The 26,688-nt window shown below is 37.8% G+C and overlaps 1 protein-coding gene across 9 annotated transcripts in view; it reads right to left on the reverse strand.

Moving 5' to 3' along the window:
* Positions 1-24,806, reverse strand: part of SYCP2 (synaptonemal complex protein 2) — a 26,428-nt gene extending 1,622 nt beyond the window's left edge. The window contains exons 1-47 of one of the 9 annotated variants that reach the window (XR_003528095.1): positions 24,672-24,806; positions 23,959-24,003; positions 23,194-23,334; positions 22,830-22,958; positions 21,822-21,926; positions 21,235-21,259; positions 20,293-20,378; positions 19,694-19,782; positions 19,137-19,171; positions 18,427-18,569; positions 18,296-18,348; positions 18,019-18,064; positions 17,751-17,846; positions 17,355-17,415; positions 16,666-16,814; positions 16,307-16,381; positions 15,739-15,894; positions 14,894-14,993; positions 14,215-14,333; positions 13,362-13,454; positions 13,168-13,228; positions 13,006-13,063; positions 12,650-12,786; positions 12,242-12,339; positions 11,629-11,747; positions 11,366-11,396; positions 10,769-10,833; positions 10,605-10,662; positions 9,876-9,931; positions 9,433-9,481; positions 9,138-9,312; positions 8,685-8,773; positions 8,106-8,285; positions 7,618-7,801; positions 6,941-7,191; positions 6,646-6,816; positions 6,375-6,542; positions 5,889-5,979; positions 5,234-5,395; positions 4,799-4,926; positions 4,236-4,330; positions 4,055-4,154; positions 3,567-3,625; positions 3,156-3,234; positions 2,640-2,696; positions 2,245-2,344; positions 90-1,032 (exon numbers count right to left, since the gene is read on the reverse strand). Coding sequence is in view for 2 of the 9 variants with exons in the window: in XM_027645806.1 (XP_027501607.1) it covers positions 2,280-2,348; positions 2,640-2,696; positions 3,156-3,234; positions 3,567-3,625; positions 4,055-4,154; positions 4,236-4,330; positions 4,799-4,926; positions 5,234-5,395; positions 5,889-5,979; positions 6,375-6,542; positions 6,646-6,816; positions 6,941-7,191; positions 7,618-7,801; positions 8,106-8,285; positions 8,685-8,773; positions 9,138-9,312; positions 9,433-9,481; positions 9,876-9,931; positions 10,605-10,662; positions 10,769-10,833; positions 11,366-11,396; positions 11,629-11,747; positions 12,242-12,339; positions 12,650-12,786; positions 13,006-13,063; positions 13,168-13,228; positions 13,362-13,454; positions 14,215-14,333; positions 14,894-14,993; positions 15,739-15,894; positions 16,307-16,381; positions 16,666-16,814; positions 17,355-17,415; positions 17,751-17,846; positions 18,019-18,064; positions 18,296-18,348; positions 18,427-18,569; positions 19,137-19,171; positions 19,694-19,782; positions 20,293-20,378; positions 21,235-21,259; positions 21,822-21,926; positions 22,830-22,958; positions 23,194-23,334; positions 23,959-23,982 (4,515 nt within the window). In the remaining 7 variants the exon portion in view is untranslated. Of the gene's footprint in view, positions 1-89; positions 1,033-2,244; positions 2,349-2,639; positions 2,697-3,155; positions 3,235-3,566; positions 3,626-4,054; positions 4,155-4,235; positions 4,331-4,798; positions 4,927-5,233; positions 5,396-5,888; positions 5,980-6,374; positions 6,543-6,645; positions 6,817-6,940; positions 7,192-7,616; positions 7,802-8,105; positions 8,286-8,684; positions 8,774-9,137; positions 9,313-9,432; positions 9,482-9,875; positions 9,932-10,604; positions 10,663-10,768; positions 10,834-11,365; positions 11,397-11,628; positions 11,748-12,241; positions 12,340-12,649; positions 12,787-13,005; positions 13,064-13,167; positions 13,229-13,361; positions 13,455-14,214; positions 14,334-14,893; positions 14,994-15,738; positions 15,895-16,306; positions 16,382-16,665; positions 16,815-17,354; positions 17,416-17,750; positions 17,847-18,018; positions 18,065-18,295; positions 18,349-18,426; positions 18,570-19,136; positions 19,172-19,693; positions 19,783-20,292; positions 20,379-21,234; positions 21,260-21,821; positions 21,927-22,829; positions 22,959-23,193; positions 23,335-23,958; positions 24,004-24,562 lie in introns of those variants that run through there. The other 8 variants (XR_003528097.1, XR_003528093.1, XR_003528096.1 and 5 more) reach the window with 8 other exon arrangements.
* Positions 24,807-26,688: the final 1,882 nt, after the last annotated feature.

Consider the following 26,688-nt stretch of genomic DNA (forward strand, 5'->3'; position numbering starts at 1 on the left):
TGCTATAACTTTAGGGAGTCATTCAGTGTTAAAAACCTGAGAAAGGCATTCTTTGCTATAACTTTAGGGAGTCATTCAATGTTAAAAACCTGAGAAAGGCATTCTTGGTCTCGCAGCTTCACTGAGCTGATTCCATGGAGTGTGACAACAATAAAATCCAGTGTTTCAAATGGATGCCACAGACTATGACTGAGTTGCTGCAGGTGGGGAACAGTCAGCACACAGAGCCAGGGCTGTGCTCAGGGTGGGGATGGACTCACACAGTGCTGCTCCTGGAGAAGGGCAGGTCAGAACACAGCAACACTTCACTCTGTGTCACTAAGGCAACGAGAGGGAACTGAGGACTCCTGGCAGAGGTGCTGGCCAGGGTGGGTGACACTGGCTGGCTTTGTTGGAGCTGGCTGTCACTTTGTGTAACATTTTCATGTTTGACCTGTTTGACTGTCATTTGAAGACCTGAATGACCCAACACTTGATCCAAAGATGTATTTTTTCCTCTTTAGTGCAATTTTTTAACTTGCTGGATTTTCACAGAAATATGCATCATTATAACTAGTTTTTTAACTTACTACTATATTTATCCATCATTTTAATTTGATTATTAATACAATAGTATTAATTCTTAAGAACAATATAATGAGAGTTCAGATGCAATATACATAAAGGCTGAACAAAAGGAGAGAAAAGTTTCTTCAGCAGAGGCATTTTTAGTGTGAGAACAGCAGATGAGCCACTGTTAACTACAAACTAAACTTGGCTTATAGTCCATGAAAGTAACAATCCATACTTCCATTGCTAATAAATGCTGTATAAAACACATTAAAATGATGTTGGAAAATAAAATAAAGATAAAAATATTATAAGGGTAACTTAGAGCAGCTGTTTAAATGCCAAACATTGCCTGTGAGCTTTGTCACTGATGCAACTCAACCACGTTGGAGCTGTGCAGGGACAGCTTCGCTCCTTCCCCTGCTCTCTGCTGTCCTTCCAGCACATCCTTCCAGCACAACCAGCCCAGCCTTTGCTCTGCTCCTGTGGAGACAGAATTCCAGAGCCACACTTGATGCCACTGATCCCCTGATGACACTCTGCTTGCTGCTGGCAAGTCTGTGGGGATGTTTGGACGCTGCCTGCACTCCCTGGGCCATGGACTGGGCTTGGGAACGAGGATGGCACCATGGAAGGCAGGTGTGGCTCAGGGAGGCTCTCCTTGTGCAGCTCCTTCCCAATGGAAAAGGCAAACAGGCCTGCAGTGCCCAATTCCTGTCCCTAACTAAAAATAAGGCATTTGTATTATTTTTCCAACGTACCCTCATTGTAAGAGATAATTTGGACCTTCCAGTGCACTTTTAAAAACCTTGTACAATTCAGAGAAAACTCCTGTTTCATGCAGATGAAATTCAATTAGACCAGTGGAAAGTTTACCAGCTCAGGAGGTCCATCTAGTGGAGAACACACTGAGTACAGGCCAAAAAAACCCCAAACCACACAAACCTGCGGCTCAGAAAGACGAGCAAAACATTAGTACAATTACCTAGGTGGGATGAGCGGACCCAATTATTTACTGGCAATTTCAGTGTAATGATTTCCAGACACAACACAGCCTCGTGTTTTTAAAATTCTTACACAAAATATTTGTGCAGCAGCTTTATCTGACTGATGTGCCAATGCATATTATTGATTTGAAGCAAAACAGCAATGACATCATCGTGGGGAAAAAAAACAACCAGACAATATATATTTTTCTGGACTTGTTTAATACAACTATTTGCAACATAGTTCAAACACGAGTGCTTAGAGTGTTGTTTTCTCTTAGAAACTCCTGCTGAAGTCTAATACCACAAACAAGACTGAGATCAAACCATCCCTAAATAATGACTCGATCCCTAAATAATTTCTGACTCCATTCTGGATCAGACAAAGTGGGTCTTCTGTACATACAGGCCCAAAACAAAGATTCAAAGTGAAATTCAATGTGACTTCTCTGGCAGTCATTAAAATAACCTACACAAATTGTTAAAGACATATTTGAAAGTAGCACGTGCTAAAATAAAATTACATATGACCTTTTAGCAGATTCAGTAAAATAATCCCAAATCTCACAGATAAGTGGAGAAGTTTTATCCACAAAGATTTTAATATTATTAAGGAAAATATGGTTTCATTACAACAGTTTCCTTGAGGGTAAAAAAAAAAAAAAAAAAGTTGTCAAATTTTCCATTATAAAAGAGTGTTTATATTCACCTTGAAGTTCAGGAAGGAATCTGAAAAATCTCCCTTCAGAATTCAGTCTTTGATTGAAACAGGGTCTGCAATCCTCTGCGAACATTGCACAGCTCCTCTTCTTGCTGTGCAAAAAACATCACACTTGTCACATGCTTTTGAAAAAGGAAGGTTTAAGTTAACATGTTGTACTCCTGGTGCACAGAATATGCTGCTTTTAACAGATCAAACAGGATACTTTTCCACATATTAAGACTCAGAACCAAACCAGTACATTCACATCTACCTGTGGCTTTTATCACCCGGGTAAGGTCTGAAGTGCAACATGTCAGTGATACTTGGATTTAAAATCTTAGGAATTTAGTGTTCAAACAGCAAAAAATAAATAAAAATGAGTGCAAGATGACTTCATTTACCATTTCTTTTAGAAGTTTCTCTTGGATTCCTTTTATGTCCTCTTTCATCAGATGCATCTGCAAAAAAGATCCTGAATGCATCTCCTCTGCTCATAACTGGTGACACATTTTCAAGCAAACAATTACATCCCTAAATGTTTTATAACTAAGAGACAGAGATGCACATGCATCCACTTGCCTGTGGAAAGGGATGTGTGTTTTAAATTTGTTCTTTCTGGGATGAATAACATAAATATTCATAAACAAAATAAACAAAGCCATGGAATCCAGAATAAATCTGGGTAACTGCACACATCTTCTAATGGGTGAAATCTTGGCCTAAAACAGTGAATATTGTTAAATTAAGGGCATTTTATGAGAACTAAAACCCAAAAAAAAGTATCATCAATACAATGCTAAGGATAAAGTCTTTCTTCAGAAAAAAAAGTCAGTACTGGTACCTGTTGGTGCAATTGAAGAATTATTAAAACAAGAGTGAAACAAAAGCTCCTCATACAAAACAGAAGTTCCTCCTACCTCTGAAGTAAAAATACGTTCTTCATAGTCAACAGAATGGTAGATATTCTTTTCAAATGAAGTTTTAAGAACCTGAATTCTAAAGAAACAAAACACAGTTCAAACAGTTTTGCTAGGTATAAACTTCCCACACAGACCACAAATAGGCCCCATTATTTGTAATCTATTTGTACTTTAAAGTGTGGATAAATATCATCATCATTGCTGGAACAGTCCCTCAGGTATGTGGAGAAATTTAAATGGAGAATCATTACATTTTTCCTTTAATGTAATATTTTAATCTAATTGTCTCATCTCATCTACCATCTCTATTTAATGGAAGAAACTGCACAAGGAATATCAGTTGGCCTGACTTGTGCCTCAGATGAACAGCCCACAAACCTCATCCCAGAACTGACAGAGCCCACTAACCTCTGCTGCTCATTTTTCATGTAAGTACTCAAAGTACTTGTCTGTTTTTTCCAAAAGGTCTGGAAAGATAGAATATTAACAGATGCTGATCAATAGGAACTGATTTTCCAAGCCAAAACTGACCAATATCTCATATGAACAAAATAACCCACAACTCAGCAGAGCTGCACAGGATTTACACAGTCCCCACAGAAGCTGGAAAACCAGCCCAATAAAGTATTAGTAATAGTTTATCCTAGGAGGAAAAACATACAGTAATTCATATAGTGAATATATATAGGAAAAACACGTAGTGACCAAGGAATTCTCAGAGCATTGGCCAATCCCAACACCTCAAATTCACTGTTTGACATTTCACCCAACTTGAAGCAAAATGATAAAGGCTTTTAAAATCAAAATTAATAATCTAAAGTTAAAGATGACATGAACAATCTATGGATCCCATAAGAATTCACTTTTCCCCACGATCCAGCTGTTTAAATACAAACCGTGAATTCTTTTTCCATGTTTTTCAGGGACTGGGAATCCTTTTCAAAATTCTCCAGTTCCTCGATGAGAGTAAAATGAAATTTGTCCAGCTGCCTGATCCTACCAAAACAAACCAGGTTCCTTTTAGAAGGTATTCCTTGCATTTGAAGGATGTTGTAAAGTCCATCTGTCATGACTGACCTGCATTCGTGGAGCTGGTAACTCATTGTTGTCAAATGCTGATGGGCAGCTTTTAATGTTTGCTTATTAAAATGATCCATTTTCCGGGAGCGGTTCTGTGAGGGTGTTTGAACATTAAATTCAAATTATTTTCACTTTAGGGAAAAAACTGTAATATGTTTAGTACTCTTAATTGCTTAACATCACATTTTTTAAAATGGTCCCCCTGTCCTTTGGGGAAAAGTTTTCTCTCAGTGACATGTAAATACATTTGGGGTTATTATGCTTTTGATGAAATTCTACCTAATATAAGTAATGGTGTATTATTTGGAAAATATACCCCTTCAAAACAGAGAAAGTACATGTGGAATAAAAATAAAACAGGCATGGCAGAGAAGGTCATTGGAGAGTTTAGTACATAAAGGAATCGAAAGAAGCTTAAAAGGAAACATGAATTCTGTCATCTCCTGACATTCTGTGCACTTGGCTTAAAGGGACATGAAAACCTAACTGTGTGGTGGAAGCCAAGCTATCCCCCACATGCACATGTACCCCCAGCTGACACTGCACAGGAAGGGTCTTGCCTCAATTTTCTTGGTAAATTCTTTCTGGAGCTTCTGACATATGCTGAGAGTTGAACAACCAGGTTCCCAGAATTGCCCATCCAAAGCAGAGAGCTCATTGAGGGATCGAGTGGAGATGCTCTCAGACACTGCAGAGGTACAAAAGGATAATGTCAAATTCAGGAGGAAAAAGCAGCAACCCAGAGTTAGCACAGGGCCTAGGGCAGCTTCTGTTATATATCAATTCATTTCACCAATGAGATGAAACCACTTTCTATTTTCATATAAATTTTCTGTCTTTTTATATGGCTACAATCTCTAAATATTCAGCATTTTTATTTCTTTTCTTTGACATGTACAATGCTTTTCCTGGGATATTACATTTCCTTGTTAAAGCTTCGTCACGTTATTTTAAACTCTTGCACAACTGTATTCAACTGTCACTCCATGACCAACCTCTGTAAGTAGCAGCATCATTTGTTTTAAATAACTTTTTGGGCTTTAAACTGATTCTTCTCCTTCCTGTGTTTTCCTCCTCTTTGCTGGCCCGTGCCTCCTCAGAGCTGCTCTCTGTGTCACTGTGGTATCTTCGTTTCAGGAATGTCTGCACAGTTGGCCCTTTAATCAACATGAGCACAAGGCTTAATTTTAGGTTTATTTAAAACAACAAGATGGGAGGATAAAGAGGATTTTATTCACCTGTTGGATCCAAACTCTTGGAATATGTGTCTTGGCTTTAAGAGATGAGAATGATATAAAACAACAAGAAGATTTCTATGGAACACAGAACTCTGACTAATCAGCAAGTCTGGCATCATTTCCTGACAATACCATTATCCCCAGTTTTTTTCCCCAGTATCAGTGGGAATGCTTCTAACTGTTTCTTGGGAGCACAACTAATTCTTCACTGCAGCTGCATTTTGGAGCCTAATTTTCAGCTTTGTTTGGGGATAATTAAATGAGAGAAAATTAGAAAAGAGCTAAAAATAGAATAATACTGAAAATATATAAAATATAACAATGTGGCCACATTTTTATACCAAATAAAATATTTTTCTTAACCTTTATTGAGACATACAGAAAGTATTTTGCTTTAATTAAATGTTTGTACCTGACTCATTTACAGGGTCGTAAGGTTCTTCAGTTGAAGACTGTGCTTTACTCCCACTGGAAGCAGACAGTGGAGATGGTGGTTCACAACCCTAAAGAAAAGCCACTGATTTATTAGCTTCCAAATTATATCATTTTTAGAAGTCTCCATCAAAAAAGCACATTTATGTGGTGAAAAATCATATATTTTCTTTGAAAGTCACTCCCTGTCTTTTTTTAAAACATGAATTATAACTGATCTTGTTGGGATACAATTCTTTCATATGATAAACAATAAATTGTATCCATATGATAAATCATAAAAATACGATATTTATCTCAAATATTTAAAAAATAACTACTAGAATTTTCCAAGCAGGTCCCAAGTAGACATTATATAGTGTTTAATATTGAGAGAGATGCATTGCCCTTAAAGCTTCCACTGTAAAGGAGGTGAAATGGATAAGCTGGAGCTGACTTCTGCAGAGCAAAGAAGGCATTAACTTACCTCTTTACTTTTAGTGAGAGCTTCAGTGGTATCTTGTAGTTTTCCTTTAACAGAAAGTGTGTCTGAAAAGCAAAATTGGAAACTTGAATCTTCATTATTACTCCTTGCCTCTGACACAGCTCCCTTTGCATGTTTTCCACTGTCAGGTTTATATGTCGTTAAGCTGAGCTACACAGGAACCAAAAAAAATCATTATTGAGAGATGTCCCTTAAAAATCACCAGCTGGAAAGTAGATCAAACAGACAAAAAGCAAAGAATTTAGTACCATACCTCTTCTTTGCTTTTGGTGACAGCTTTAGTGGTATCTTTTGGTTTTCCTTTAACAGGAATTGTGTCCGAAAAGCAACGCTGGAAACTTGACCCTTCGTTACTGTTACAGGTTTCCAATCCAGCTCCCTTGGAACTTTTCCCACTGACAGTTTTATATGTTGTTAGGTTGAGCTACACATTAAGAAAAAAACCCCAAAACCATTATTGAAGGGAGATGTAGAGAAGCACAAAATAGTTGGCAGCTCAATGGAACAACTTCAGTTAAAAGGACTGAGAGAAATGTTACCATTCTTACCAAAGATGCTTCTGTCAACACTGGGGAGAAACTTTTCTTTCCAAATGTTGACTTTGTAGCTGTTGCCTCAGGGGACTGATTGACACACATACTGTGAATATTCTTATTTTGGGGACAGAAATTACTGGGAGTGATTCCTCTCTCAGAATTTAACATCTCCCTGTTTTCTGGTGATGACTCCCGAAGACCAAGAGATCTTTCACTGGAAGTGTGCTCTGGAGTAACATTTCCTTCTGAGAGTCCTTCAGCACCTAGAAAACAATTCCTTCACTGTCAGCATGAGGAATGGAAGTTAAAAAAGGCAAGCCAAAGGCCCAAACTGCTCACTGTTCCAGCTCTAGGTGTCTCCAAGTCTCAGATGTGTGCAATTGCACTTCAAGTGCAGGACTTGCCGCACTCTTGGCACTCTCCCACTGTTTTAGCAGTTACCAGATTCATTCCAACACTTACACATTGCTTTTCCAGGTTATGCTGGTGACAAATAACTGCACCAATCTATAAAAGTGTCAGTGGCACATTAACACACGTCTTTAAGTTATGTGGAACACCCTGAGTTGGGGGATCTCTCCTATGTTAAAAGCATGAAATAAATGTAAAATTGTACTGCTGTGCTAATCCTCAATTAACCTCCAACTTTCGACTCTGTATTGCTGGAAATTCCAAGCCCAAATACCTACATCTCATTGTCTCCAGAGATGCAGGACTCTCAGCTGAAGGCTCCTCCATTTCCTTCTGTTCTGCAGGATTCTTGGATTTCTCAGGTGGTTTCTGCACACAGTTCTCTCCTCTCTTTGGCTCCACAGATAAAACCTGGGGTGCTTTTTGCTGCTTATAATCCTTGATTGCCCCATTCATAGGTTTCTATTCCAATACAAATGTTATAGAAACATTTTTGCAAACATGGGGAAGTGCACACAAAAGGAGACAAAGAGTATGTTATCTCTAAGATCAAACAGAAGGAAAATTATTAGCAGGACTTAAATCCATAAGGATATCAGGTGTTCTAATATCAAAAAACATTGAATTTGTTCAACTGGACACATAAATTTCTATTAATTTCAACTTGCACTTAAAATTCAGGAGTACCAAGCACACAAACAGAGTAGAGTTAATTTTGAAAAATATGGCAGCAGTGGATTTTTAATAATGCAGTGCAACTGTATACCTGCAGTTTTGATTTCTCCTGCTTGGAGGTGCATGGTGGAATTTGCTCTTCACACTCTGACTCAGAACTGGAAGGTTCTTTGTAATTTTTTGCTGCTGCTGCTCTTCGAGGTAGTTTCTTTCTGGAGGTTTGTTCTGTCATTTCAGCAGTTCTTGAGTTCTGTTTTTTACATTTGTTTACCTTTGGAAGAATAAAACCACCTTCAGTTTATAAGCATGATCAATAAATCAATATACAAGAAAAAAAGGTAGATACTGGATTTCAAGTAATTAAACCAAGTTATTTCAAAACAGCTAAAAAAGTTTAACTTTACCAAAGCTCAGAGAGTTTAACCATCAGTCTATTAACAAAAGCATCAATGTATAATAATCATTCTAACTCACAGTATTATGCCTGAAATACCAACTAAATACTACATGAAAAGAAAATAGTACCTGAAAAGAATACACAGTATTTAACAAATTATTTGGAAATAAGCATGAAGAAATGTCACATATTTATGAAAAGTTACTTTAAAACAGTTTCTGTGGGTGGTGAAGAGATTTTGAATATCCATTACAATTCTAGGTGCAAACTTACATCTACCTTTTTCTTCTTTGCATTTTTGCCTTTAGGTTTTTCCATGTGGAAAGCAGGTTCAGGGGATTCATCTGGTGTTACAACATAGCCTGAAAAATCAATATAATGTTCAAATGTTTGCCATTTGGTTTAGCTGTAAATAACAGAAGCACTTTCATGCCCAAAAGCTTACTGACTCAGTAACTGCTTTCAGCCCATTATTTTAAGAAGTCTTTTTTTTTTTAGTTGACAACAACTTCCACCTGTCCCATCCTCCAACCCTTTTCCACATTAAAATACAGACTTTATGTAAATCAACCTTTATAAATGATTAGAACTGATTTGAAAATTCCTTGGAAACAAGACAACAGAAACATCTGATATCTGCAACAGAGCACACGACACGCTGTGCAGTCAGTACCTAAGGACAAACTTCTTGCAGCACTCTTCAGAAATATGAAAAAAGTTTCTTACTTTTGTCTGTGCTTATTGGTTTCCCTAATTTTTTATTTCTACTGTAATTGACTATCTGGGGTTTAGGTTTCCTCTTGGATTCCTGTAGCCAACTAATCTCTGTCTTGCTGTCATCCCCTCTGTTCTCTGTGTCTGAGTCACTAAAGAGGTGCTTCTTGTCTTGATTGTTTCTAGCCTACAAAACCCGAAAAAGTTCTCAAGTTATTGATTTATTTTTATGTACATTCTGCTTCCATAACTGGTATTTAAAGGCAGGCAGACAAGCTATACTGAGCCACAAAAATCTGAACCTTACTTTTTTTGTTCCTTTCACTTCAGCGCTGGATTTACTGACGACTGCATTCCTTAAGTAGAAAAATAAAAACCACTTTAACGATACATTTAAAAATATTTGCTGTAAAACTTTCTGCTGTTCAGGTGATATGTGGATTAAAGATTCAAACAAATGCACTTACTTTTGTTTTCACATTATTTTGGAAATACCTGTTCACCTCAAACCCTAAAGAATGGGCTTATTTCCCAAGGATCAGTGAGAGCACAAAGTAACAGAGCCCTGGGCAGGCTGAACATGAACAAAAAACCACCCCCTCTAGTCAGGAGTTTCTATCCCTGTAGTATTCCCTGAGGAGAACTGTTCTCCCCATGGAACACATTCCCTGGAATTCTGTAACAGGATGCTGGAGAGTGCAGACAGTACTATTGATAATCAGCAGACCAGGATGCAACAGAACATCCTACCCTTTTTTGGTTGTCTCTGTATGAACACTCAGTTCAGTAACATGCAATTCTTGGACCTAAAAATAGAAATAAATAAGGAACAAACCAAGGTTTTCATTTGTTATACAATCTGAACAAAAATTCAACAGCTAAAGGCTCCTTTTCCTCAGTTATTGCACTCAGTAATTAATGGTCATTAATTTCCATCTTAGAATTCATTTAACAGAGCTGATAGTTAAAACCAGCTGGAACTGAGTGAAGCTTTCAGTGTCTCAAACCAATCCCCCCACTTACTTCACCACCTTCCCCAATTCAGAAGGCTCCTCTGAGCTTAAGAAACAAAACTATCTTTTGTTGTCTTCTGTTTTTAACATCATTAGATTCTCTTTTTACTCAAACATCTGGACAAAGATGTTTTTTAAATGGGGATTGTAAGGATGGCAATAACATTTTTGGGATAACAGAATACAGAATATTTTAAAATAATGATACCCCCATGCAAACTGTTTAATTCTTAATTCAGGAAAAACTTCATAACAGCTGGAAGTGGCCAGAACCTTAGGACAGTTATACATTTACACATTATATATTTGAGAGTGCTGCAGGTATTTACATGGCAAACTTCTTTCCCCACTTAGTTCACTGATACAATTTGAATGTTCAGATCTTAACTATCCTTTCAGCAAAGAAAATTTGACTGATTTCCTTTATAATCTAATCATAAAATACAGGATTCAGTTATGTTCTTACTCCAAGCTTTATTGTAGGCTCATCAAACCCACTGAGTTTAAAGTTGTAGACATCATCCCTGCAAACAGACACAGAGAGCAATTTTGTGGCTGAATTAATGAACATTTCACAGAGTCAGGTATGGGCAGCCAGAAATTGTGCTTGAAAATGTTGTAGCTACTTACATGATATGACCAGCAGTTATATTAAGAAAAGAAGTGGTTGTCAGGATTCTGTCCTGAACTTCTTCCTATACAGAAATGAAAAGTTGGCTCACATGGCAAATTTGGACTATGCATTCAGAAACCCTGTCATCTCAAAAAGCAAGTTCATCATGAAGATAATCATGTTGATTAGCAACAAAGGGGAGGACCTACATCTTTATCTTTTAAGGATATCAACAAAACCTCAGAATTTTTTTGCCCCCCCAACATTATGACTCATTTCTGTGTCCTGGCTCTGTCTACTTTAAGGATTCCATAATTTTATTTCTGATATTATTTTTATTCTAAATATTTAGCATTGACATGTACAAAAGGCAGAGATTAAATATATAATATGCCAACAGAAATTAATTTGGGTTTCACTAGATGACAGTTGCCAGTAAAAACTACTGTTCCACCTGGGTATTTTAAATTTATGCAGCCAATACAAAATTAACATCTACAGATACTTAACATTCACTGGTGCTTGTGAAATGTCCCTTTACACCTACTGATTCCCACCATATTTGTACACACAGCTGCTATGAAAAGCAATTCTAACAAAAGCAATAATGTTACCTTGGAGTTCCAGGATTTATTTAAATATGTCCTAAAAATAAGCACACATATTGTTAAATGCTAATTGGAATACATGCACCACAACACTGCCCAGGTAAGTAAAAGCCTTATCAAACCCAGCAAACCTATTTGTGTGTTTAAATACATCAATTAAAAGATTCAAAGGATTAAAAGAGCTCAGCCCCTTTCACTCATGTCACCCATCACCCATCACAGACAGAGCCCCAAGGAATCAGCCCAGCAGGGGACAGTTCCCATCCTACCTGTTCAAACCCAAGGAGTCTCTTGCTTTGCTCTTCTCATCACTCTTGTCTTTGTACCTGTCACTGATTTTACTGATCAGTGATTTGGCTGCGTCTGAGATTTCTTTAGACTTTAGTTTCTATAAAAACAATTGAAGACTTAACTTTGAACCCATCCAACAGAAGAACAAAGCTGCAAACAGAACTTCAGGTTCCTAAAAAAACCCCTAAACTGCATTAAATGTCTTCTAGATGTAGTAAATCACATTTCCTTGCAAACCATTTCCCCTTGCATTGCCCAGAGAGTGAGAAAGGAAACATGAGCTTAGCTTTTAAATAATGTGGGTTTGGGAGTGTAACATTCAAAAGTGAGCAAGGAAGTGCATGAGAAGCATAAGTTGGTGGTTATTTAAGAATAATTTTGACAAAGAAATTCAGAGTAAACTAATCTTAAACACGTCACTGAAAACAGCAAAAAGTGAAGGTGATATTATTTCTTCATTTGGTATTTGTGCAAAATCAATTAAAAGTAAGTTTATGACTAAATGACAGTAAACCCACAAATTCTGGAACACTGAAGATTTGCCAATTCTCTTAATTGCAAGTCAAAGAAAGGAAGGTAAGAAATTCTCACAGGCTTTGATGGTTTTGAATTTGCAGGCTCTTTTCTGAGGAGAATTTCAGGTTCCTCTTTTGCAAGCTCAGAATGCAAAGATATGTCGGCCACTCTGGCTGAAAGAAAGGTTTTAAACCATGTTTCAGCAGTAGTTTCAACATTTTTCCCTTCTGTCCTTAACAGTTTCTGTTCCAAATGACTAACACTCTGACTGCCCACTTGGTATGGTCTCTATTTCATTTTCTCCCTTTTCTTATCTTTATTTAATTTGTTTATCTGGAGAGGTACTTCAAAGAGTGAATAAATGCTTTTTGTTTCACAGCTCTTTCCCTAAGAATAGAAAGGAAAACAGGACAGAAAAGCACAGCTGCAAGGGGACAGTTTATCTGATCTATTTGGAAGAGTAACAGTTAACCATGTGTGAACCTGGATGGGATGGAAGTGCCACTGATGGATTTGGCTTTTGTTTGTCCCCAGTTGTCCCACTCTTCTCAGGAAGAAGGGATGTTCTTTTTTTCCATGTTTCAGTTCTATCCAAAGAACTCTCCATAAGTCCAGGTAGCCTAAAGACAACACCACCTTACTGTCAGTGAATTGCAGAAAGTGACTTTTAACTCTAATAAACATGGGGCATAAAATAGGAAAATAATGGAATCTTAAGCATATCAAAGTATTTTACATTGGCAGTATTTTATGTTGACAACATAATTTCAGTTCTGGTAATACTTGAAAATACTCCCTTCAAAGTGAGTGGCAACAGTGAATTCTTTTCTAATACTTACAAAGGTTTGTTGCTTTTCCCAACTGGCTGAGAATCAGGAACGATATCAAACACTTCCTCTGTATGAGACATTAACTTGGTCTCAATTATTATGGCAAAAGGAATGAACAAAATTAAAATGATATTAAAAGTAAGGATTAGCAATGCTTGTAAAGTTACTTGCCTAAAGTTTGCTCTTCTGTGGCCTCTTGTATAAATTTTAAAACTTCTTCAGCACATTTTTGCTACAGTGGAATAACACCCAAGAGGAAATATTAGCATAGGACCATAAGCATTATAACCTCATAAACCTGTAGTTTACCTAAGAAAACATGAAATTCCTTTTTGCTTTAGTTCATGGAAGTGCTGCTCCAGTACCTTTTCATGTGCTTTTGCCTCATTTCTGGTGTTTAACCTCCTGATCTGTTCTGTTTCAAAGAATTCATCATCCAGTGTCAATCTTTGCCATCTCTAAAAAGCACAGTAACACTGACAATTACAGTCCATAACAGACAAAGAAGTAAAATTCTCCTAGAAATGGACACTTGAAATATTCTAAACAAAACATTCTATAACTTAAAGCCTTCCTCTAAAGCATGGCTGTATCCAAAAATGCTTCAGAATGCCATAGTCTGGGGTTTGACCTGAATCTGACCAAGACAGACATTTAGAACCAGAAATAAAATTGAAGTGTTACTTTGTAGTCATTGTTCAACTGGAACAGAACCAAAAATAAAAACATACTTACACTGCAGTTCAGTGACACCTCTATAGTTTTCTGTGATAGCAGTGAATGCCTGATCAAAAATGCACTAAAACCAATGCTATAAATGCCAAAACCTGAGGCCATTCACATTTCACAGCTGCAGCTGAATGTATTCTATGTTTTATGAGTATTTCAATCCTGCAGAATCCATGTGAGATTCTGTGCATGCACCTTTCTCCTATTACACACAAAGGAAGAACTGAGGGTCTAGTAAAAGCAAGTTAATTCTGGAGTTCAAACTGATGACTGAATGCAAGTTTTGGCTAATTAAGAGTTCATTCTGACTTTGGACATATTAAACCTGAAACCCAGAGGACAAGAAAACATTATGCAGTAAAGTGAAACACAGTATTTTCTACAGGACAGTTGCTGATTCTAGCTTTTTAAAATATGAATGAGGAACAAATCAGAATAGAAATTAATGTTATTGTAAGTAAAAGACTTAGCTACAAATGACATGCATACTCCAGCAGAGTCCTGATAGGAAATCTTTGTTCTAGTCTCATTTGTTGCACTGCTGTCAGACCTCTTAGTGGAGCTCGTCATTTCCAGAGGCAATTTATATCTCCCTTTAAAAGGAGTGGCTGGAACAAAGCAGAGACATGTTGGAATTCCACCACTGCTTTCATTACAATGTCTGGGACATCAGTAGGAAGAGTTTTTGCCCATGATCACAACAAAAGTTAGTTAGTATTGATAACAACCCATTATGGCCCTTTAACATTTCTCTTAATCTCCACATAACAGAGTTGAAATCAAGAGCCCACAGACTGTGGGTGTCCAGAGGCAAAAGCAAAGCTTTTACAGGCTGGCTCTAGTAGAAAATAGTTGGTCACTCTTTAAAGATTTCCCAGTCAGATATTTTTGCTCAACAGCTGCCTGAGAGCTGCAGGACAAATGGCAGGTGACCCCCAGTTAGAGGGAAGCCCTGTGCAGCCACCATCCCATAGCACGTCTCTGGACCAGGACCAAGTGGTCTCGTTCAAAAATTTCGAGTTTAAAAATTGCAAGTTTAAAGCATCTGCTCAGGAGATTTTACAAAGTCTCCTTTTCATTTCCAGCTCTGTCAGGGAGCACAGTCCATGCTTGTGTTTCAAAGACAACTTACAGTATATTTTTACCCTGGAGGCACTTGCAAACTCACATGTGCTAACAAAGGTCAGTGGACTCCTTGTGGAAGTTCTTGTAGTTCCAGGAACAATCACAGAGGCTTCAGACATTTTCCTTGTCCGAGAGGGAGTGATCTGGAGGAACAGAAAGAACTCGACCATGAGACACTGATCTAAGCAGCACAAGAATTTAGAAAAGCTTTTTCCAAGAGCCTCTTGACACTTTCCATTCCTGGAATGGCAGTTGCTGTTGCTGCAGATATCAATGTCATGGGATTTTTAGGCAGTGCCCTTTTTGAGGAAAGTTCCCCGAACCACCTGAATGGTATAATCCTTAAACTGAACATTTTCAAACTGAGGCCACTGATTGTTGTTCTCTAAATTCATTCAATGAATTATGGGCAAATCCTGTCCCTTGTTCACAAAGAGGTCTCCTGGAGACTCTGCAAAGGTGTCACTAAAGCTACAAACCAAAGAGGAACAGGTTTGCTAAAGCCCTGCTGCCAAGGCACACCCTGTTACACCAGGAAGACACTGGTCCATTATTCCCCCTTTCCCAGTATTTTCCAGAGGCCATCCTTGACTTCTGCAAACCAGGAGATCTGAGCACATCTTGAAAACATTTCTCTTTAGAGCACAATGGCCTAAAGAACATTAACAATTCCTTTTTACTTTTGTCACGTTTATTAAGAGTTCCAAAGTAGCAATGAGAAAGTTTTTTGCAAAAGGATTTTTACAGCTATGTCAAGTCCCAATCAACCCCTAAATTAACTACATTTCAAATGTCAAATAAGAAGAGGTTTATGTTATTAAATGTTATAAATATTTAAATTGACTTGTATTTCTTCTCTACTCTTTTTGTTTTCACAATCCTACTCACCTTGGAGGAATCCCCTCTGCATTTTTCTTGACTGTTATTTTTATTCTGAGTCCTCAAACTTTCAGGAAGTTGCTGAGTTTTCTTCTTACTGACTTTCTCCTCCTGTTCAGATTTTTCTTTCAAACCTGGTGACAACTGGCTTTCTGGTACCATAACCTATATAATATTTTCATTTTATTTAATTGCATACAATATTTGGGTTTTATGTTTTATATTTACACAAACACACAGAGTAACTTCTTTACCTTAAATAACACACTCCTCATTTTGATAAACTTCAGAGGTTACAGACTTTTAGTCTGAAAAGCCTCCACCCTAATTGCTATTTTCTCTAACAAGGATGGGTTATTGAGTCACAATTCACATAAAAGAATATATTTGTCTGATTTATTCTTTGATTGGGATAATAATATCCCCCCAAAAATACAATATATACACACTAGCCATCACTTGCTGGCTTTAGACTTATCTATACTTCGAGATATTTTCAAAGTCCTTGTTTCTACCATGAGAGATTCTAAATTAGCAAATAATCAGCCTAAATATACAAACCCACGAAATAAAATACCTGTGATCCACTTTCATCAAAGAGGACATGTACAGCTGTTTTGGCAACTGATGCAGTTTGCTTCTTACTCCCCTCCTACAAAGGGAGGAACCACCCAGGTCAAAACAGACACTTCGCTCTTTGGTTAAACAGGGAACAGAAAATATTCAAGTGAAAGATCATAAGTGTCTGAAATCAGATTACAGAGGCAAAGGGATGCTACAAAGCAGTTCCATTCCTCAGGAATTCCTCAGTCAGACCTCAGGACAAAGTAGTTGTTAGAAGGAGGAAGGTGTGGCTTGCTAACACTTTTTTAAGTGCATTAAGCAAATTTATTTTGAATTAATTAAAAACTATTTGAAAAGGTGTTTCAATCTTACCTTACATTTACTAAATCCATAAATCTTTCTGGTTACGTCTTTGATTTCCAAGATGGAATTAAAATACAAAGAAAATTTCTCTCCTTCCAGATTACCCACATTCATTGGGCTTTTGAGATCTATTGTCAATAATTTCTTTGAGTCTTTTTCTGGACAAAAACAGAATTTGAAAAGTTCCTTTATTACAATTTAACAACATCTCATATAATGTTTGTAAACACATGACACTTATTCTTCAGTACAGCTACTAAGATGTATATTTTAATTCACTCTACAATAAATTTTATTAGTGAAACAATTCAAGATTCTATCTTTCAGGAATAATTATTCTTTATACTATTCCATAGAATTTTCTTTGAGGGTTATTTACTATAGCTGCAGACAAATTACAGGTATTTACTATTCTAATTAGTTTAGAAGGAATATTAGTTCCTGTCATTGTCTTTTGCCTTATTTTGTATTGAAATAACTAGAAGACATTATTTTTAAATTATTTTCATAAAGTCACACCTGCATATCCAAAATGCAAATGTGACTGCAATGCAATTTTATCCCAGATAAAACCAGTTCCTATATTATTTTAAGTGAGACTTTTGCTTTGTTGAGAATTGAGCCAGTAATTCAGGATTAATTGCTTTGAAAATCCAAGTTAGCATGTACCAAAAGGTCCCATTTTTGAGTGCAAATACCTTCAAGGCTGTACATGTTCACCTCTTCTTCTGGTATGATCACTGTTTCCCACTGCTGACCCTTATATGAAAAACACATTTTTAAAGATAGAAAATTCTGATATTACAACTAAACGAAATGCAGTGATCAGAAAGTCATTCAGTGAGGACAAATTTTCAGCTTTTTAAATCTCTCTTAGGAAGAGTGACACAGAACAAATGCTTCACCATTGCATATGTTAAACTATTTCCAAACATTACTTTGCAATTCTTTGATCTAAATATGTACAGCAAATCTGGATTTTTTCCCCCCTCCACACTGGAATAAGTTCAACGTGTTGATGTGGGGAAACAAATCTGATACACTTGAAAGAATCTGGATCTACTGCCTCAGTCTGAGAGACAAAAATCACTTACTGCATCATCTGCTGCCACATAGAAAGAGATACTTTTGCTACCAACATTGAAATCAATCCAGAATTCCTCCAGATTTTCATCCAGTGGGAACTGGAGCTAAAAGAAAAAGATAAAATAATAAGAGCAGAGAGCACTGATTTACACCAGCTTACAAGCTTTGTGTTGGTCTCACAAGCTTTCAGTACAGGCCTACCTGAATCCTTCTGAAAAAAAATAATTTTCTTACCTTATCTCTGTTTTTTATTAACTAGAAGGCAGAGAAACTTACCTCATATTTATCAAGAGCTGCTGCTAAACATGGATATGTAAAAACCCTGTAAGGAAAGGATATTTTTTTCAAGTATTCTACAATGCTGTAAAGAAACTTTGCATATGTGAACATAGCAACTGGGTTGTGTTTTCACAAACTTGTGTGATTTAGAGACTAAGAGATCCCAGCAATCAAAAATCACTTTTTCCCCAAGGAGGTAGCAGGAAATTTAATCACAACATCAAATGCAAAGAAAGAAACTTTATTAGCTCTAAAAAAAAAAAATCAGTTTTACCTTCTTTTGTCTCCAAGCATGCCATTCACCTGGTTAAGAAACTTCCTGCAATCCTATAAAACACAGAAATTTCTTAAAGAATTGTAAAATGGATGTTTTATCCCCCCAGGAATATTTTTCATATGACTTACTGTTTCAAACTCAGAATCTTTAATTCCTTTAAATGCACTGGACACAAACTCCATGGGAAACCACTGGGAGGCCAGTTCTGCTCTTTGCTTCTCTGAGATCATTCTGCACAAAGCTTCTGTGATGGCCACTTGCATGTCATAGTCTGCAGGAAAAGGAGATTTAAAGACACTACTGAGGTGAAAAAATATTATGAGGAAAGCAGTATAAGCAGCACTGAGCATTTCATATTCTAAATCATATTATATCCAAATATGTAACCCCCAAAGGATAAGTGGATAAAGAAGTACAGGAATAATGATGACCAAACAACTTATTTTTCCAAAGGAAATTTCAACCAAACCTTGCAGGACTGTCAGAGCCCCCACACGGGGTGTACAAGACGTTTGCAGCTTTCCCCTGTCTGACCTGGGAAATTGTTGGCTACCAAAAGGATCCTTAGAGAAGTTCCAGTACTCAAAGCTTGGCTTCCTCATCATCTTTTGCTATTTTAAAACTTAGGCTCTAGAGAAGAACTGAAACCTTCAGTGAGTGACCCACGCCCTGAACACACTGAAACATTCCAGCCTGCAGATTGTTTTCAGGCAGTATTTGTACTTTTCAGATGGTTCAATCACCACATTCTGCAGCTTCTGAATGTCTTCTCTGGTTTTTTAATGGCTCTGTATCTGATTTTTAGGAACCCTAATACTAAATTAAGTCCCATGCTCACCTCCAGCATCCAAAATTCTCCTCCCCATTTCGCTCCTGCCAAACAAAGTGAACGTTTCATCAGAACATGAGAGCAACACAGAGCACAGAAAGCTTTAATTACAAATTTTCAATGTATGAGATAAAACTCTGATTTCATCAGCCTGTAAGACTTAAAAAGGGGTAAGTCTGCTGTGCTAAGGATGTGGAAGGACCACTGGGGAAAATCATCTTACATGTACAATTTTTATTCTATTTCTTTTCCCAGTGTGAACCAGCCTGTCTTTCCAGTCACTGATTCACTGTGCTTTACACACATTCTTATAAGAAAGAGTTTAATTGTTTTAGGAACACTGGGATGAGAAAAAGCCTGACCCAGACTGGAAAAGAGGAAAATTCATGGAGAATAACCCATGAGAATACCTGCCCAGAGCCACTATCTTGGACAACTCCATAGCAAATGCAACTTAAATTAAACAGGGACCAATGTGCACAAACTATAAACAGGCTTAGTAAAAACTGCCCTCCCAGCTCTGCAAATGATGTAATGATATAAAAATTATACTGAAGATTATTTACATGACCAGTAACATCTCCTTTGTAGAAAATAACTTTTTCTTGGCCTCTCGGGGTATGTTGTCAAGCATTAAATTCAGTTTTCTTACTACCTAAGAACAGTGGAAAAAAAGGAGTAAGAGGAAATATAAAGTAAGTTTGTCATTCTTATTTTGGGCCATTGTAATATATTTGAGAACACTGAAGAAAGCAAAATGCAAAATGCTTAAATAACCATGAGTTCTATCTGACATTAAAGGGTATTTATCTGAATGTAACTCCCTCAATTTCAGTAAATCACATTAGTTTTAATGTGAACATCAGTTCTTAAAGGGTTATGTTTCTTATTTGCAGGTTTAAATACAGAAAAAAAATCTTTCTAAGCTGGAGTTCTGTCTGCAGTTGATTGCTGAGCTAAAATGTCCCTTAAATTAGCATTAAAAAGCCTTTCCTTTGGGGATGCAGCCTTGACAGAAGACTTTTTTGTGACTTTCCCTTTATCTTTAGACAGAAAAAACCCCCTGATTCTGTTTTTGTAGCATCTGTACAGTTAAATAACTGTCTTCACAAAGTCTGTTAACACAGTGACCAGAAAACTGTTGCTTAGAAAGAAGAATGTTTACCTCCTGCTGAACATAAATACTAATTCTTACATCAGTGATGAGGGAACATGTTCTCAGAACAAAGTTTTCCAGTATTTGCATTTTACCTAACAAACAGGAAAAGAATAAATTAGAGAGTTGAAAAGAATAAATTAGAAAGTTGCCCCTTCATACACATTTGGGACAAGATTCATTTTCATTTGGAAATAAAATACTGTATGTCTTTCTTTCCATACAGGATTACTGATATTTGAGGATAAGTATCTTAAGCATCATGGTTGAATGTAAGATAGAATATTCAATTTATAGTAAATATGGCTCTTTGTGAGGTTTCTGCTGGGCAGCACTGTACAACCCCCCTGAGCATGAGAACATGAATTTTAAAATATACTTGGTCAATCCTCCAACTCAGCTCTCTGAGATACAATTCAGGTGCTGCAATTTGTCTTCCCAGAGACAAGGAAATAAATCTTTCACTTTGATCCCGACCCCATAAGGGTCTGGAGTGGCTTTCCACGCTGGAAGGGTGTGATATTCCTGATGCCAAGGTCAGCACAGAAGGATCACTGTGCTGTGCTGAGCTGTGACAGCAGCTTAGAAACAGCTTTTTTTTAGGAAAAACTCGGTGCAGTTGCCATCTCTGAGAGCATCCTGCTTTTTTATTACTGACATCAGCAAGTTACAAGGAAATCTGGCAGCAGAGAAACCTCAAAGTGAACAATCCAGGTTAGGGCTGACATTTCCCCTGTGAAATCTGGTCCTCTGGGCACAGTTTATCAGCTGAAACATTTACATCTGGTGGTACATTTGGATTAGATCAAGAAACTGGTACCACCCTCGTTGCACAGGTTCTCCTCACAAACACTTGCCTAAAGCTCCTCCATGAGTACAAATGGTTTTAACACTGATTAAGTGTCCTGAAAGAGACATTTTAAACCCTCATATGTAGTTTTTTAAGCTCACCTTCAGGTCTGCTCTCACACACAGCCTGCAGTGAGAAACAAAACAAGACATCATTTTGATACAGCAAATATTACAGCAGAAAAATCAGGCAAAATGTACCTGAAGGAAGTAATCAAAAACAATTCAGGGCTTTGAAATTATTTCATCCTTAACAAAGAATACAAGAAATGATTTCTGCTACCAAGTGTGGATTTCTGAAATTGTATTTCAGTTAAATTTACTGAAATTGTTTCACCAAGGACAAAAATTTTTGTGAAAAGTAGCAAACTCACAGATCTTATAAACTTGGAGCCCTGGATAAGCAAACCAATAACTTATGGAATCAAAATTTCATCAAGATGAAATTTTTTTGTTCATTGAACACTTAATGTTGTGCATTTTTTAAACTTCATTTCATGATGCCAGCCATGAACAGAAAACAAGTATAAATACAGCAAACTGTTTATCCCCAAAGGCTTATAATCTATTTCAAAAATCACTATAACATGAACTTTAGAGAGATATTAAATAGAAACCCATTTGAAAGTTGTTTTTTGCTAAACTAGTAACAATTATCATGACAAATTTTATTATCAATATATTTTTACCAGTAACACATTGAAGAAATCTTCAGCCAGACTTGTAAGCATTTCATTCCTTTCACTTCCTCTGAGGATCAAAATTCCTTTTAACTTTTCAAACCAATTGACCATGTAAAGGAAAAATAAAAGTGAAACTATTTTAATAACCTGGAAAAAGACAATAGTTTGTGTTATACTTCAGGAAAACTATACAAAGATTAAAACAACAACAGCATTACCAGTCTGCTGAGCATATGTCAGCCTCAGACTGAAATTCTTCACTCAGACTAAAGCAAAATGTGGAGATTTCAAGGACTTTGCAACACAAAAACTGGAGATCTACTTTGACATCTGCCATCACAGACAGAAGAGATGAAAATGCAAATGGCTGAGTGTTGTTTGTAGGTGTGAATATCAGCACAAAGTTATCACCACCCTGCTTTATTATTATTAAAGCAGCTGAGAAGGCAATCGAGCAGCACTGGCACTGCCATTAATGCTCTTCAGGGAAATCTCTCATGAAAGCAGAAGAAAGTGGGTGGTATCTGTTGTTCTGTATAGTTACTGAGTTGCAAATGATTAATGCATCCAACCTGCAGGTTGGAATAACACAAAATAATCACAATAGCACTAAAATCTGTTGAAAGAGCAGGTCTGAAATCGCTGCTGTGAGAACTCACAAGAAAAGAATCTTCAGATGGCACCAGGAAATTCTAAATTCCAACTCCAAAGCAGTCCAGCAAACTCATATAAAAATATGTAATGCTGTTGTAATTGCTGTAAGCATATCTAAATTAATTCTATATTGCATAACTGGCAAAACCCTCACTGTGATAGAGCAGCATCTTTATAAGGGGTCACTTGACAAAGCACATTCAAATGTTTGTTGCAAAGTTATGGGAAATTCTTAATTCTTAAGCAAACCAAGGACCAAATCAAACACTGAGCAGTTCAGCACTGGAGCATCACTTATGCACTTGGTTCATTTTTATGTATTTCTTGAGAAGTTCATATATGTTTTATGGGTTTACTTATCCTTCCAACAAGCCCGTATTTCATCAGTGCTGGGAGCCCATCCTCTCCTGCTATGCTGATTTTTTCCCCACATTTCTGGATAACATTTAGTAAAGTAGAAACGCTTTTCACTTCTTGTTTGTCAAGTTCCTGAAATCGAAATTACAACAGAAGCTTTAATGTACAGTTCCAGAAGAACTAGATAATTAAGCAGATGCCTTTTTTGTTCTCAAAAGCCACCTCAATTGCAGCTTGAAGGAAAGATTTCATTCTTAAACTTTATTTCAGGCTTTCAAATCAACTGCTGGTATAAACCAAGGCAAACTAAATATTTCAGACTGTTGCAATGCCAGTGCAGATGACTGGGATGCAATGGTTACCTTACCCAACACAGAAGCTTGTCTAATTTGTTCACAAACTGTTTGCTGCTTTTGTAAGAGACATTTTCAGAGTCTTCTGTGGCCAGAAATTTCTCCAGTAACTGGGAATCTTTTTTTCTTGTAGCTTCATCAATTAACTTTTCCAACTGCCAACAATAAAACAAAGCAGCTGTATTACTGTGTGCTGAGCACTGATACAGATTTAACAGGGTTTCATGCAGGTTTTCTGCATTCAAAGCAAATATCCTGAATCACAAAATAATTAAAGGTGAAACCTAAAGAACAGAACATCATATCTAATATATTAATCATGCAAATACTTGTACACTGGGATTTTAATTATTTCCCAGTTGGCTTTTTTTATTTCTCAACTGGTTTTTCTTTCCTCCTATTAGAACTAAATTCCTACATAAGTGTTCATTGTCTTAATGGCCCTTCCTCAGTACATTTAACGTTTTACTTTACCAAGTAACTTCAACTATTTTGCCCCCTAAATCAATTATACCCACGTGTCAGCATTTTTGATCTTAAGTATCACCTCACTGATTCATCTATGTCAAAAGCATATGATTTATTTTTATCAATAACAGTCTCCAGTTCCTCTTGCTTTCCACCCACCTATTTCACACCAATCTATGGCAAAGGAAATTTCTTCCCACCCCACTGCACTGCCACGCTGCAGATTTGACTTGCAATTGAGTACCTGAAGGAGTGCTTTAAGCCAGTAATTAAAACAATCAATACTGATGTTCTGGTCCATCAGCACATACCTGCATCTCACTCCTGGCTGTCATTTTTGCAGTTCACCAGCTCAGCTGTGTAACAACGAAAACAATCAGCACTCAGGCTTCAAACAGGTTTCACAAACACATCAGTAATTCATTACAAAATACATAACAAATCCCAAAGTTTGTCACTAGGGTAAATGCTATATAAATGCTATTTAAGAATTTAAACTAACTGGGGATATAAGGAAGCTTCAGAAACATTAGAACTCCGTAAGGGCCTTGCTATAAAATGCCAGATTAAATAATTTAACAAAAATATGGTAAATGACACAGCAAAAAAGCCTTCTGAATTATACACACAGTGATGGGCTCCAAGGTGACTGTCACCAACAAAAGGTCTCAGTAAGTTGTATGAAAACAAGTGTCTAAGTATTCAACAGCAGGCAAAGTATTTTCTGTAACATGTAAAAAAACCAACCAACTTGTTCATGCTTTGTACGAATTAATCTACACCAACCAATCCGTGGACAGTCAACAATGGGCAGTTTTAGTCTCCCCATCCCAGAAATTGTACAGACAAAGCAAAGGGAAACAGTGACTAAAGACAGGGAATGACTTCTGTAGAGCAGCAGCTGCACAGGCTAACCTTTTATGTACTGCTAAGCAACACAGAAACAACACATACAGGGAGATTTTAAATTACTTTTTCCAACAAAAGATAAAACACGAGCCTCCGCTGAGGCCTGTGCTGGCACCTCACAGCTCTCGAGTCTTCGGGCGGGTCAGACAAGGTAAAGGATGAAACAGAACCCTCTTCTCCACAGAGAAGACCTCGACCCCCCAAACACGCCTATCCGCTGGAATGTCCCTCAGGAGGCTGGAATGTCCCTCAGGAGGCTGGAATATCCCTCAGGAGGCTGGAATGTCCCTGAGGAGGCTGGAATGTCCCTGAGGAGTTCCGGCACTGTCAGCGCACAGCCCCAACCCCTCACCCTGGGCCCCGCTCCCCTCACCCCGGGTCCCCCCTCACAGCCCGCGCGCCACGAGTGCCCCTCCCGCCGGCCAATCGCTGCCGGCACCGCCGGCCGCCAGCCAATCAGCGCCCGGCAGCGCGGAGTGCGGACCAATGGCGCGGGGCGGGGGGCGGGCTCTGCGCGCCCTCAGCGCGGGTGACGGGAGCGCCCTCAGAGCCCCGACCGCTCCCTCTGCGTTACAAATTGGCTTTTAGAGCACTGATTTCAGCGCTCAGACGGGAGTTAGTGGGCATCAGTTTGCTAAAACAGTATAAGTCATTCATGTGCTTAATTCAAAGCGTTTTCGCTGCCATAAAGTGCCCGAGTAGATACAAACACACCCTCAGGTGCGCGTTTACCTGCTGTGGGTAAAGGGCGTCGACTGACGCTTGTGGTCTTTATTATCCAGAAGGAACTGGATAATATGCTTTAATGGAATCCAGCAGTGCACTGCATAATGTGCTTAAATGGAATCCAACAGTGCCAAGGTGGGGCTTTACCTGTACTGGTGTGATACTGGTGTATCTATTGCTGGTGTATTTATATATCGCCCAAACGTGGCTGATAATATTTATCACGAATCTCACATACACCAGTGGAGTAGCAAGAATCGTCTCCACTCATACCTAGAATAAGCAGTAGTGGAGCATCCAGGAGAAAAAACAGTTTTCACAGCAGGAAAACCTGCAGCAACTGTAAATAAAATAGCACCGCTGACTTCCTAAAATAAGGAAAATAAAATCTCAATACTATAAAAGGTAAAAAAAAAGCTGTACACGAGGTATTTAAAATACCACCAGATGTCACTGTAATTCAAGAAAATGACAAGTGGTGTGAGATTTGGAGTATCTGCGCTGAGGAGTTGGGAGTGAGCAGCGCTGGGCATTTTGCAGGAGGAAAGTCCTGCTAAAGCAATTCACTGCAGCATTAACTGCCCTCATATTTACTGTTGGCACTGGGTGATTGAAGCAGATCGGTGATACAGCTTTACTGAGAAACCCACTAGGGACAAAATTTTACATGAAGAACTTGGAGCATCACTAGTTTTCTGTACAAGCTGAATCCTCAATTTTGCTTCCATCATATGAAGCATAAGTAATATAAGCCAATATGCATTCGATGCTTTCCCTTTACCAGTCCCATGAGCAAACACACAGGATGAGACTGTCCAGCCTTACTTGTTCTGTAGCAAAAGAGAAGTGAGGCAGAATCCAGAAGTGGATTTCCCTCCTGCAGTAGGTACACTGAGACTACTTCAGTTCATTTCTTGTTCTCTAATATCAGTCTATTTTGTTTGCTTTAGCAGAAGGGAAGTCAGCAGAGAGCAGAAGTTTCAGTCAGTTATCCATCAAACAGACCAGAACAGTGAAATTATTTGGGCCACAGACATGGAAACTGCACTTAAAAACTCCTGAGAAAATGGAAGCAAAACTGTTTAGGGGAGGGTAGCACTGTGTACAGGGACCTTTCTTTACTTTCTTTACCACCAGAAATGTTTATCCTTATTAGAGTTAACGGAAAACATTGTTCTGGCCAAGGTATTCAATCTTTAGCACAGCTGCCAGTTTACGTAGAGCTCAAGGGTCAGGAGTGTTGATGCCAACAGTTTTAATATCAAGTGTCAGCTGAGATTCTTGCACATCTGAGATCATAAGGAGAAGGCCAAGTCAGGAGAGAAGTCAGTACTAACATTACACTCATGTAATCACTTAGGCTTGCTGTTCTGAGTCTTTATCAGCTGCAAGGTACATAGAGTATT

The sequence above is a fragment of the Corapipo altera genome, unplaced genomic scaffold (genome assembly GCF_003945725.1).
Source record: "Corapipo altera isolate COAL_440 unplaced genomic scaffold, ASM394572v1 64, whole genome shotgun sequence".
NCBI classification, from domain to species: Eukaryota; Metazoa; Chordata; class Aves; order Passeriformes; family Pipridae; genus Corapipo; species Corapipo altera.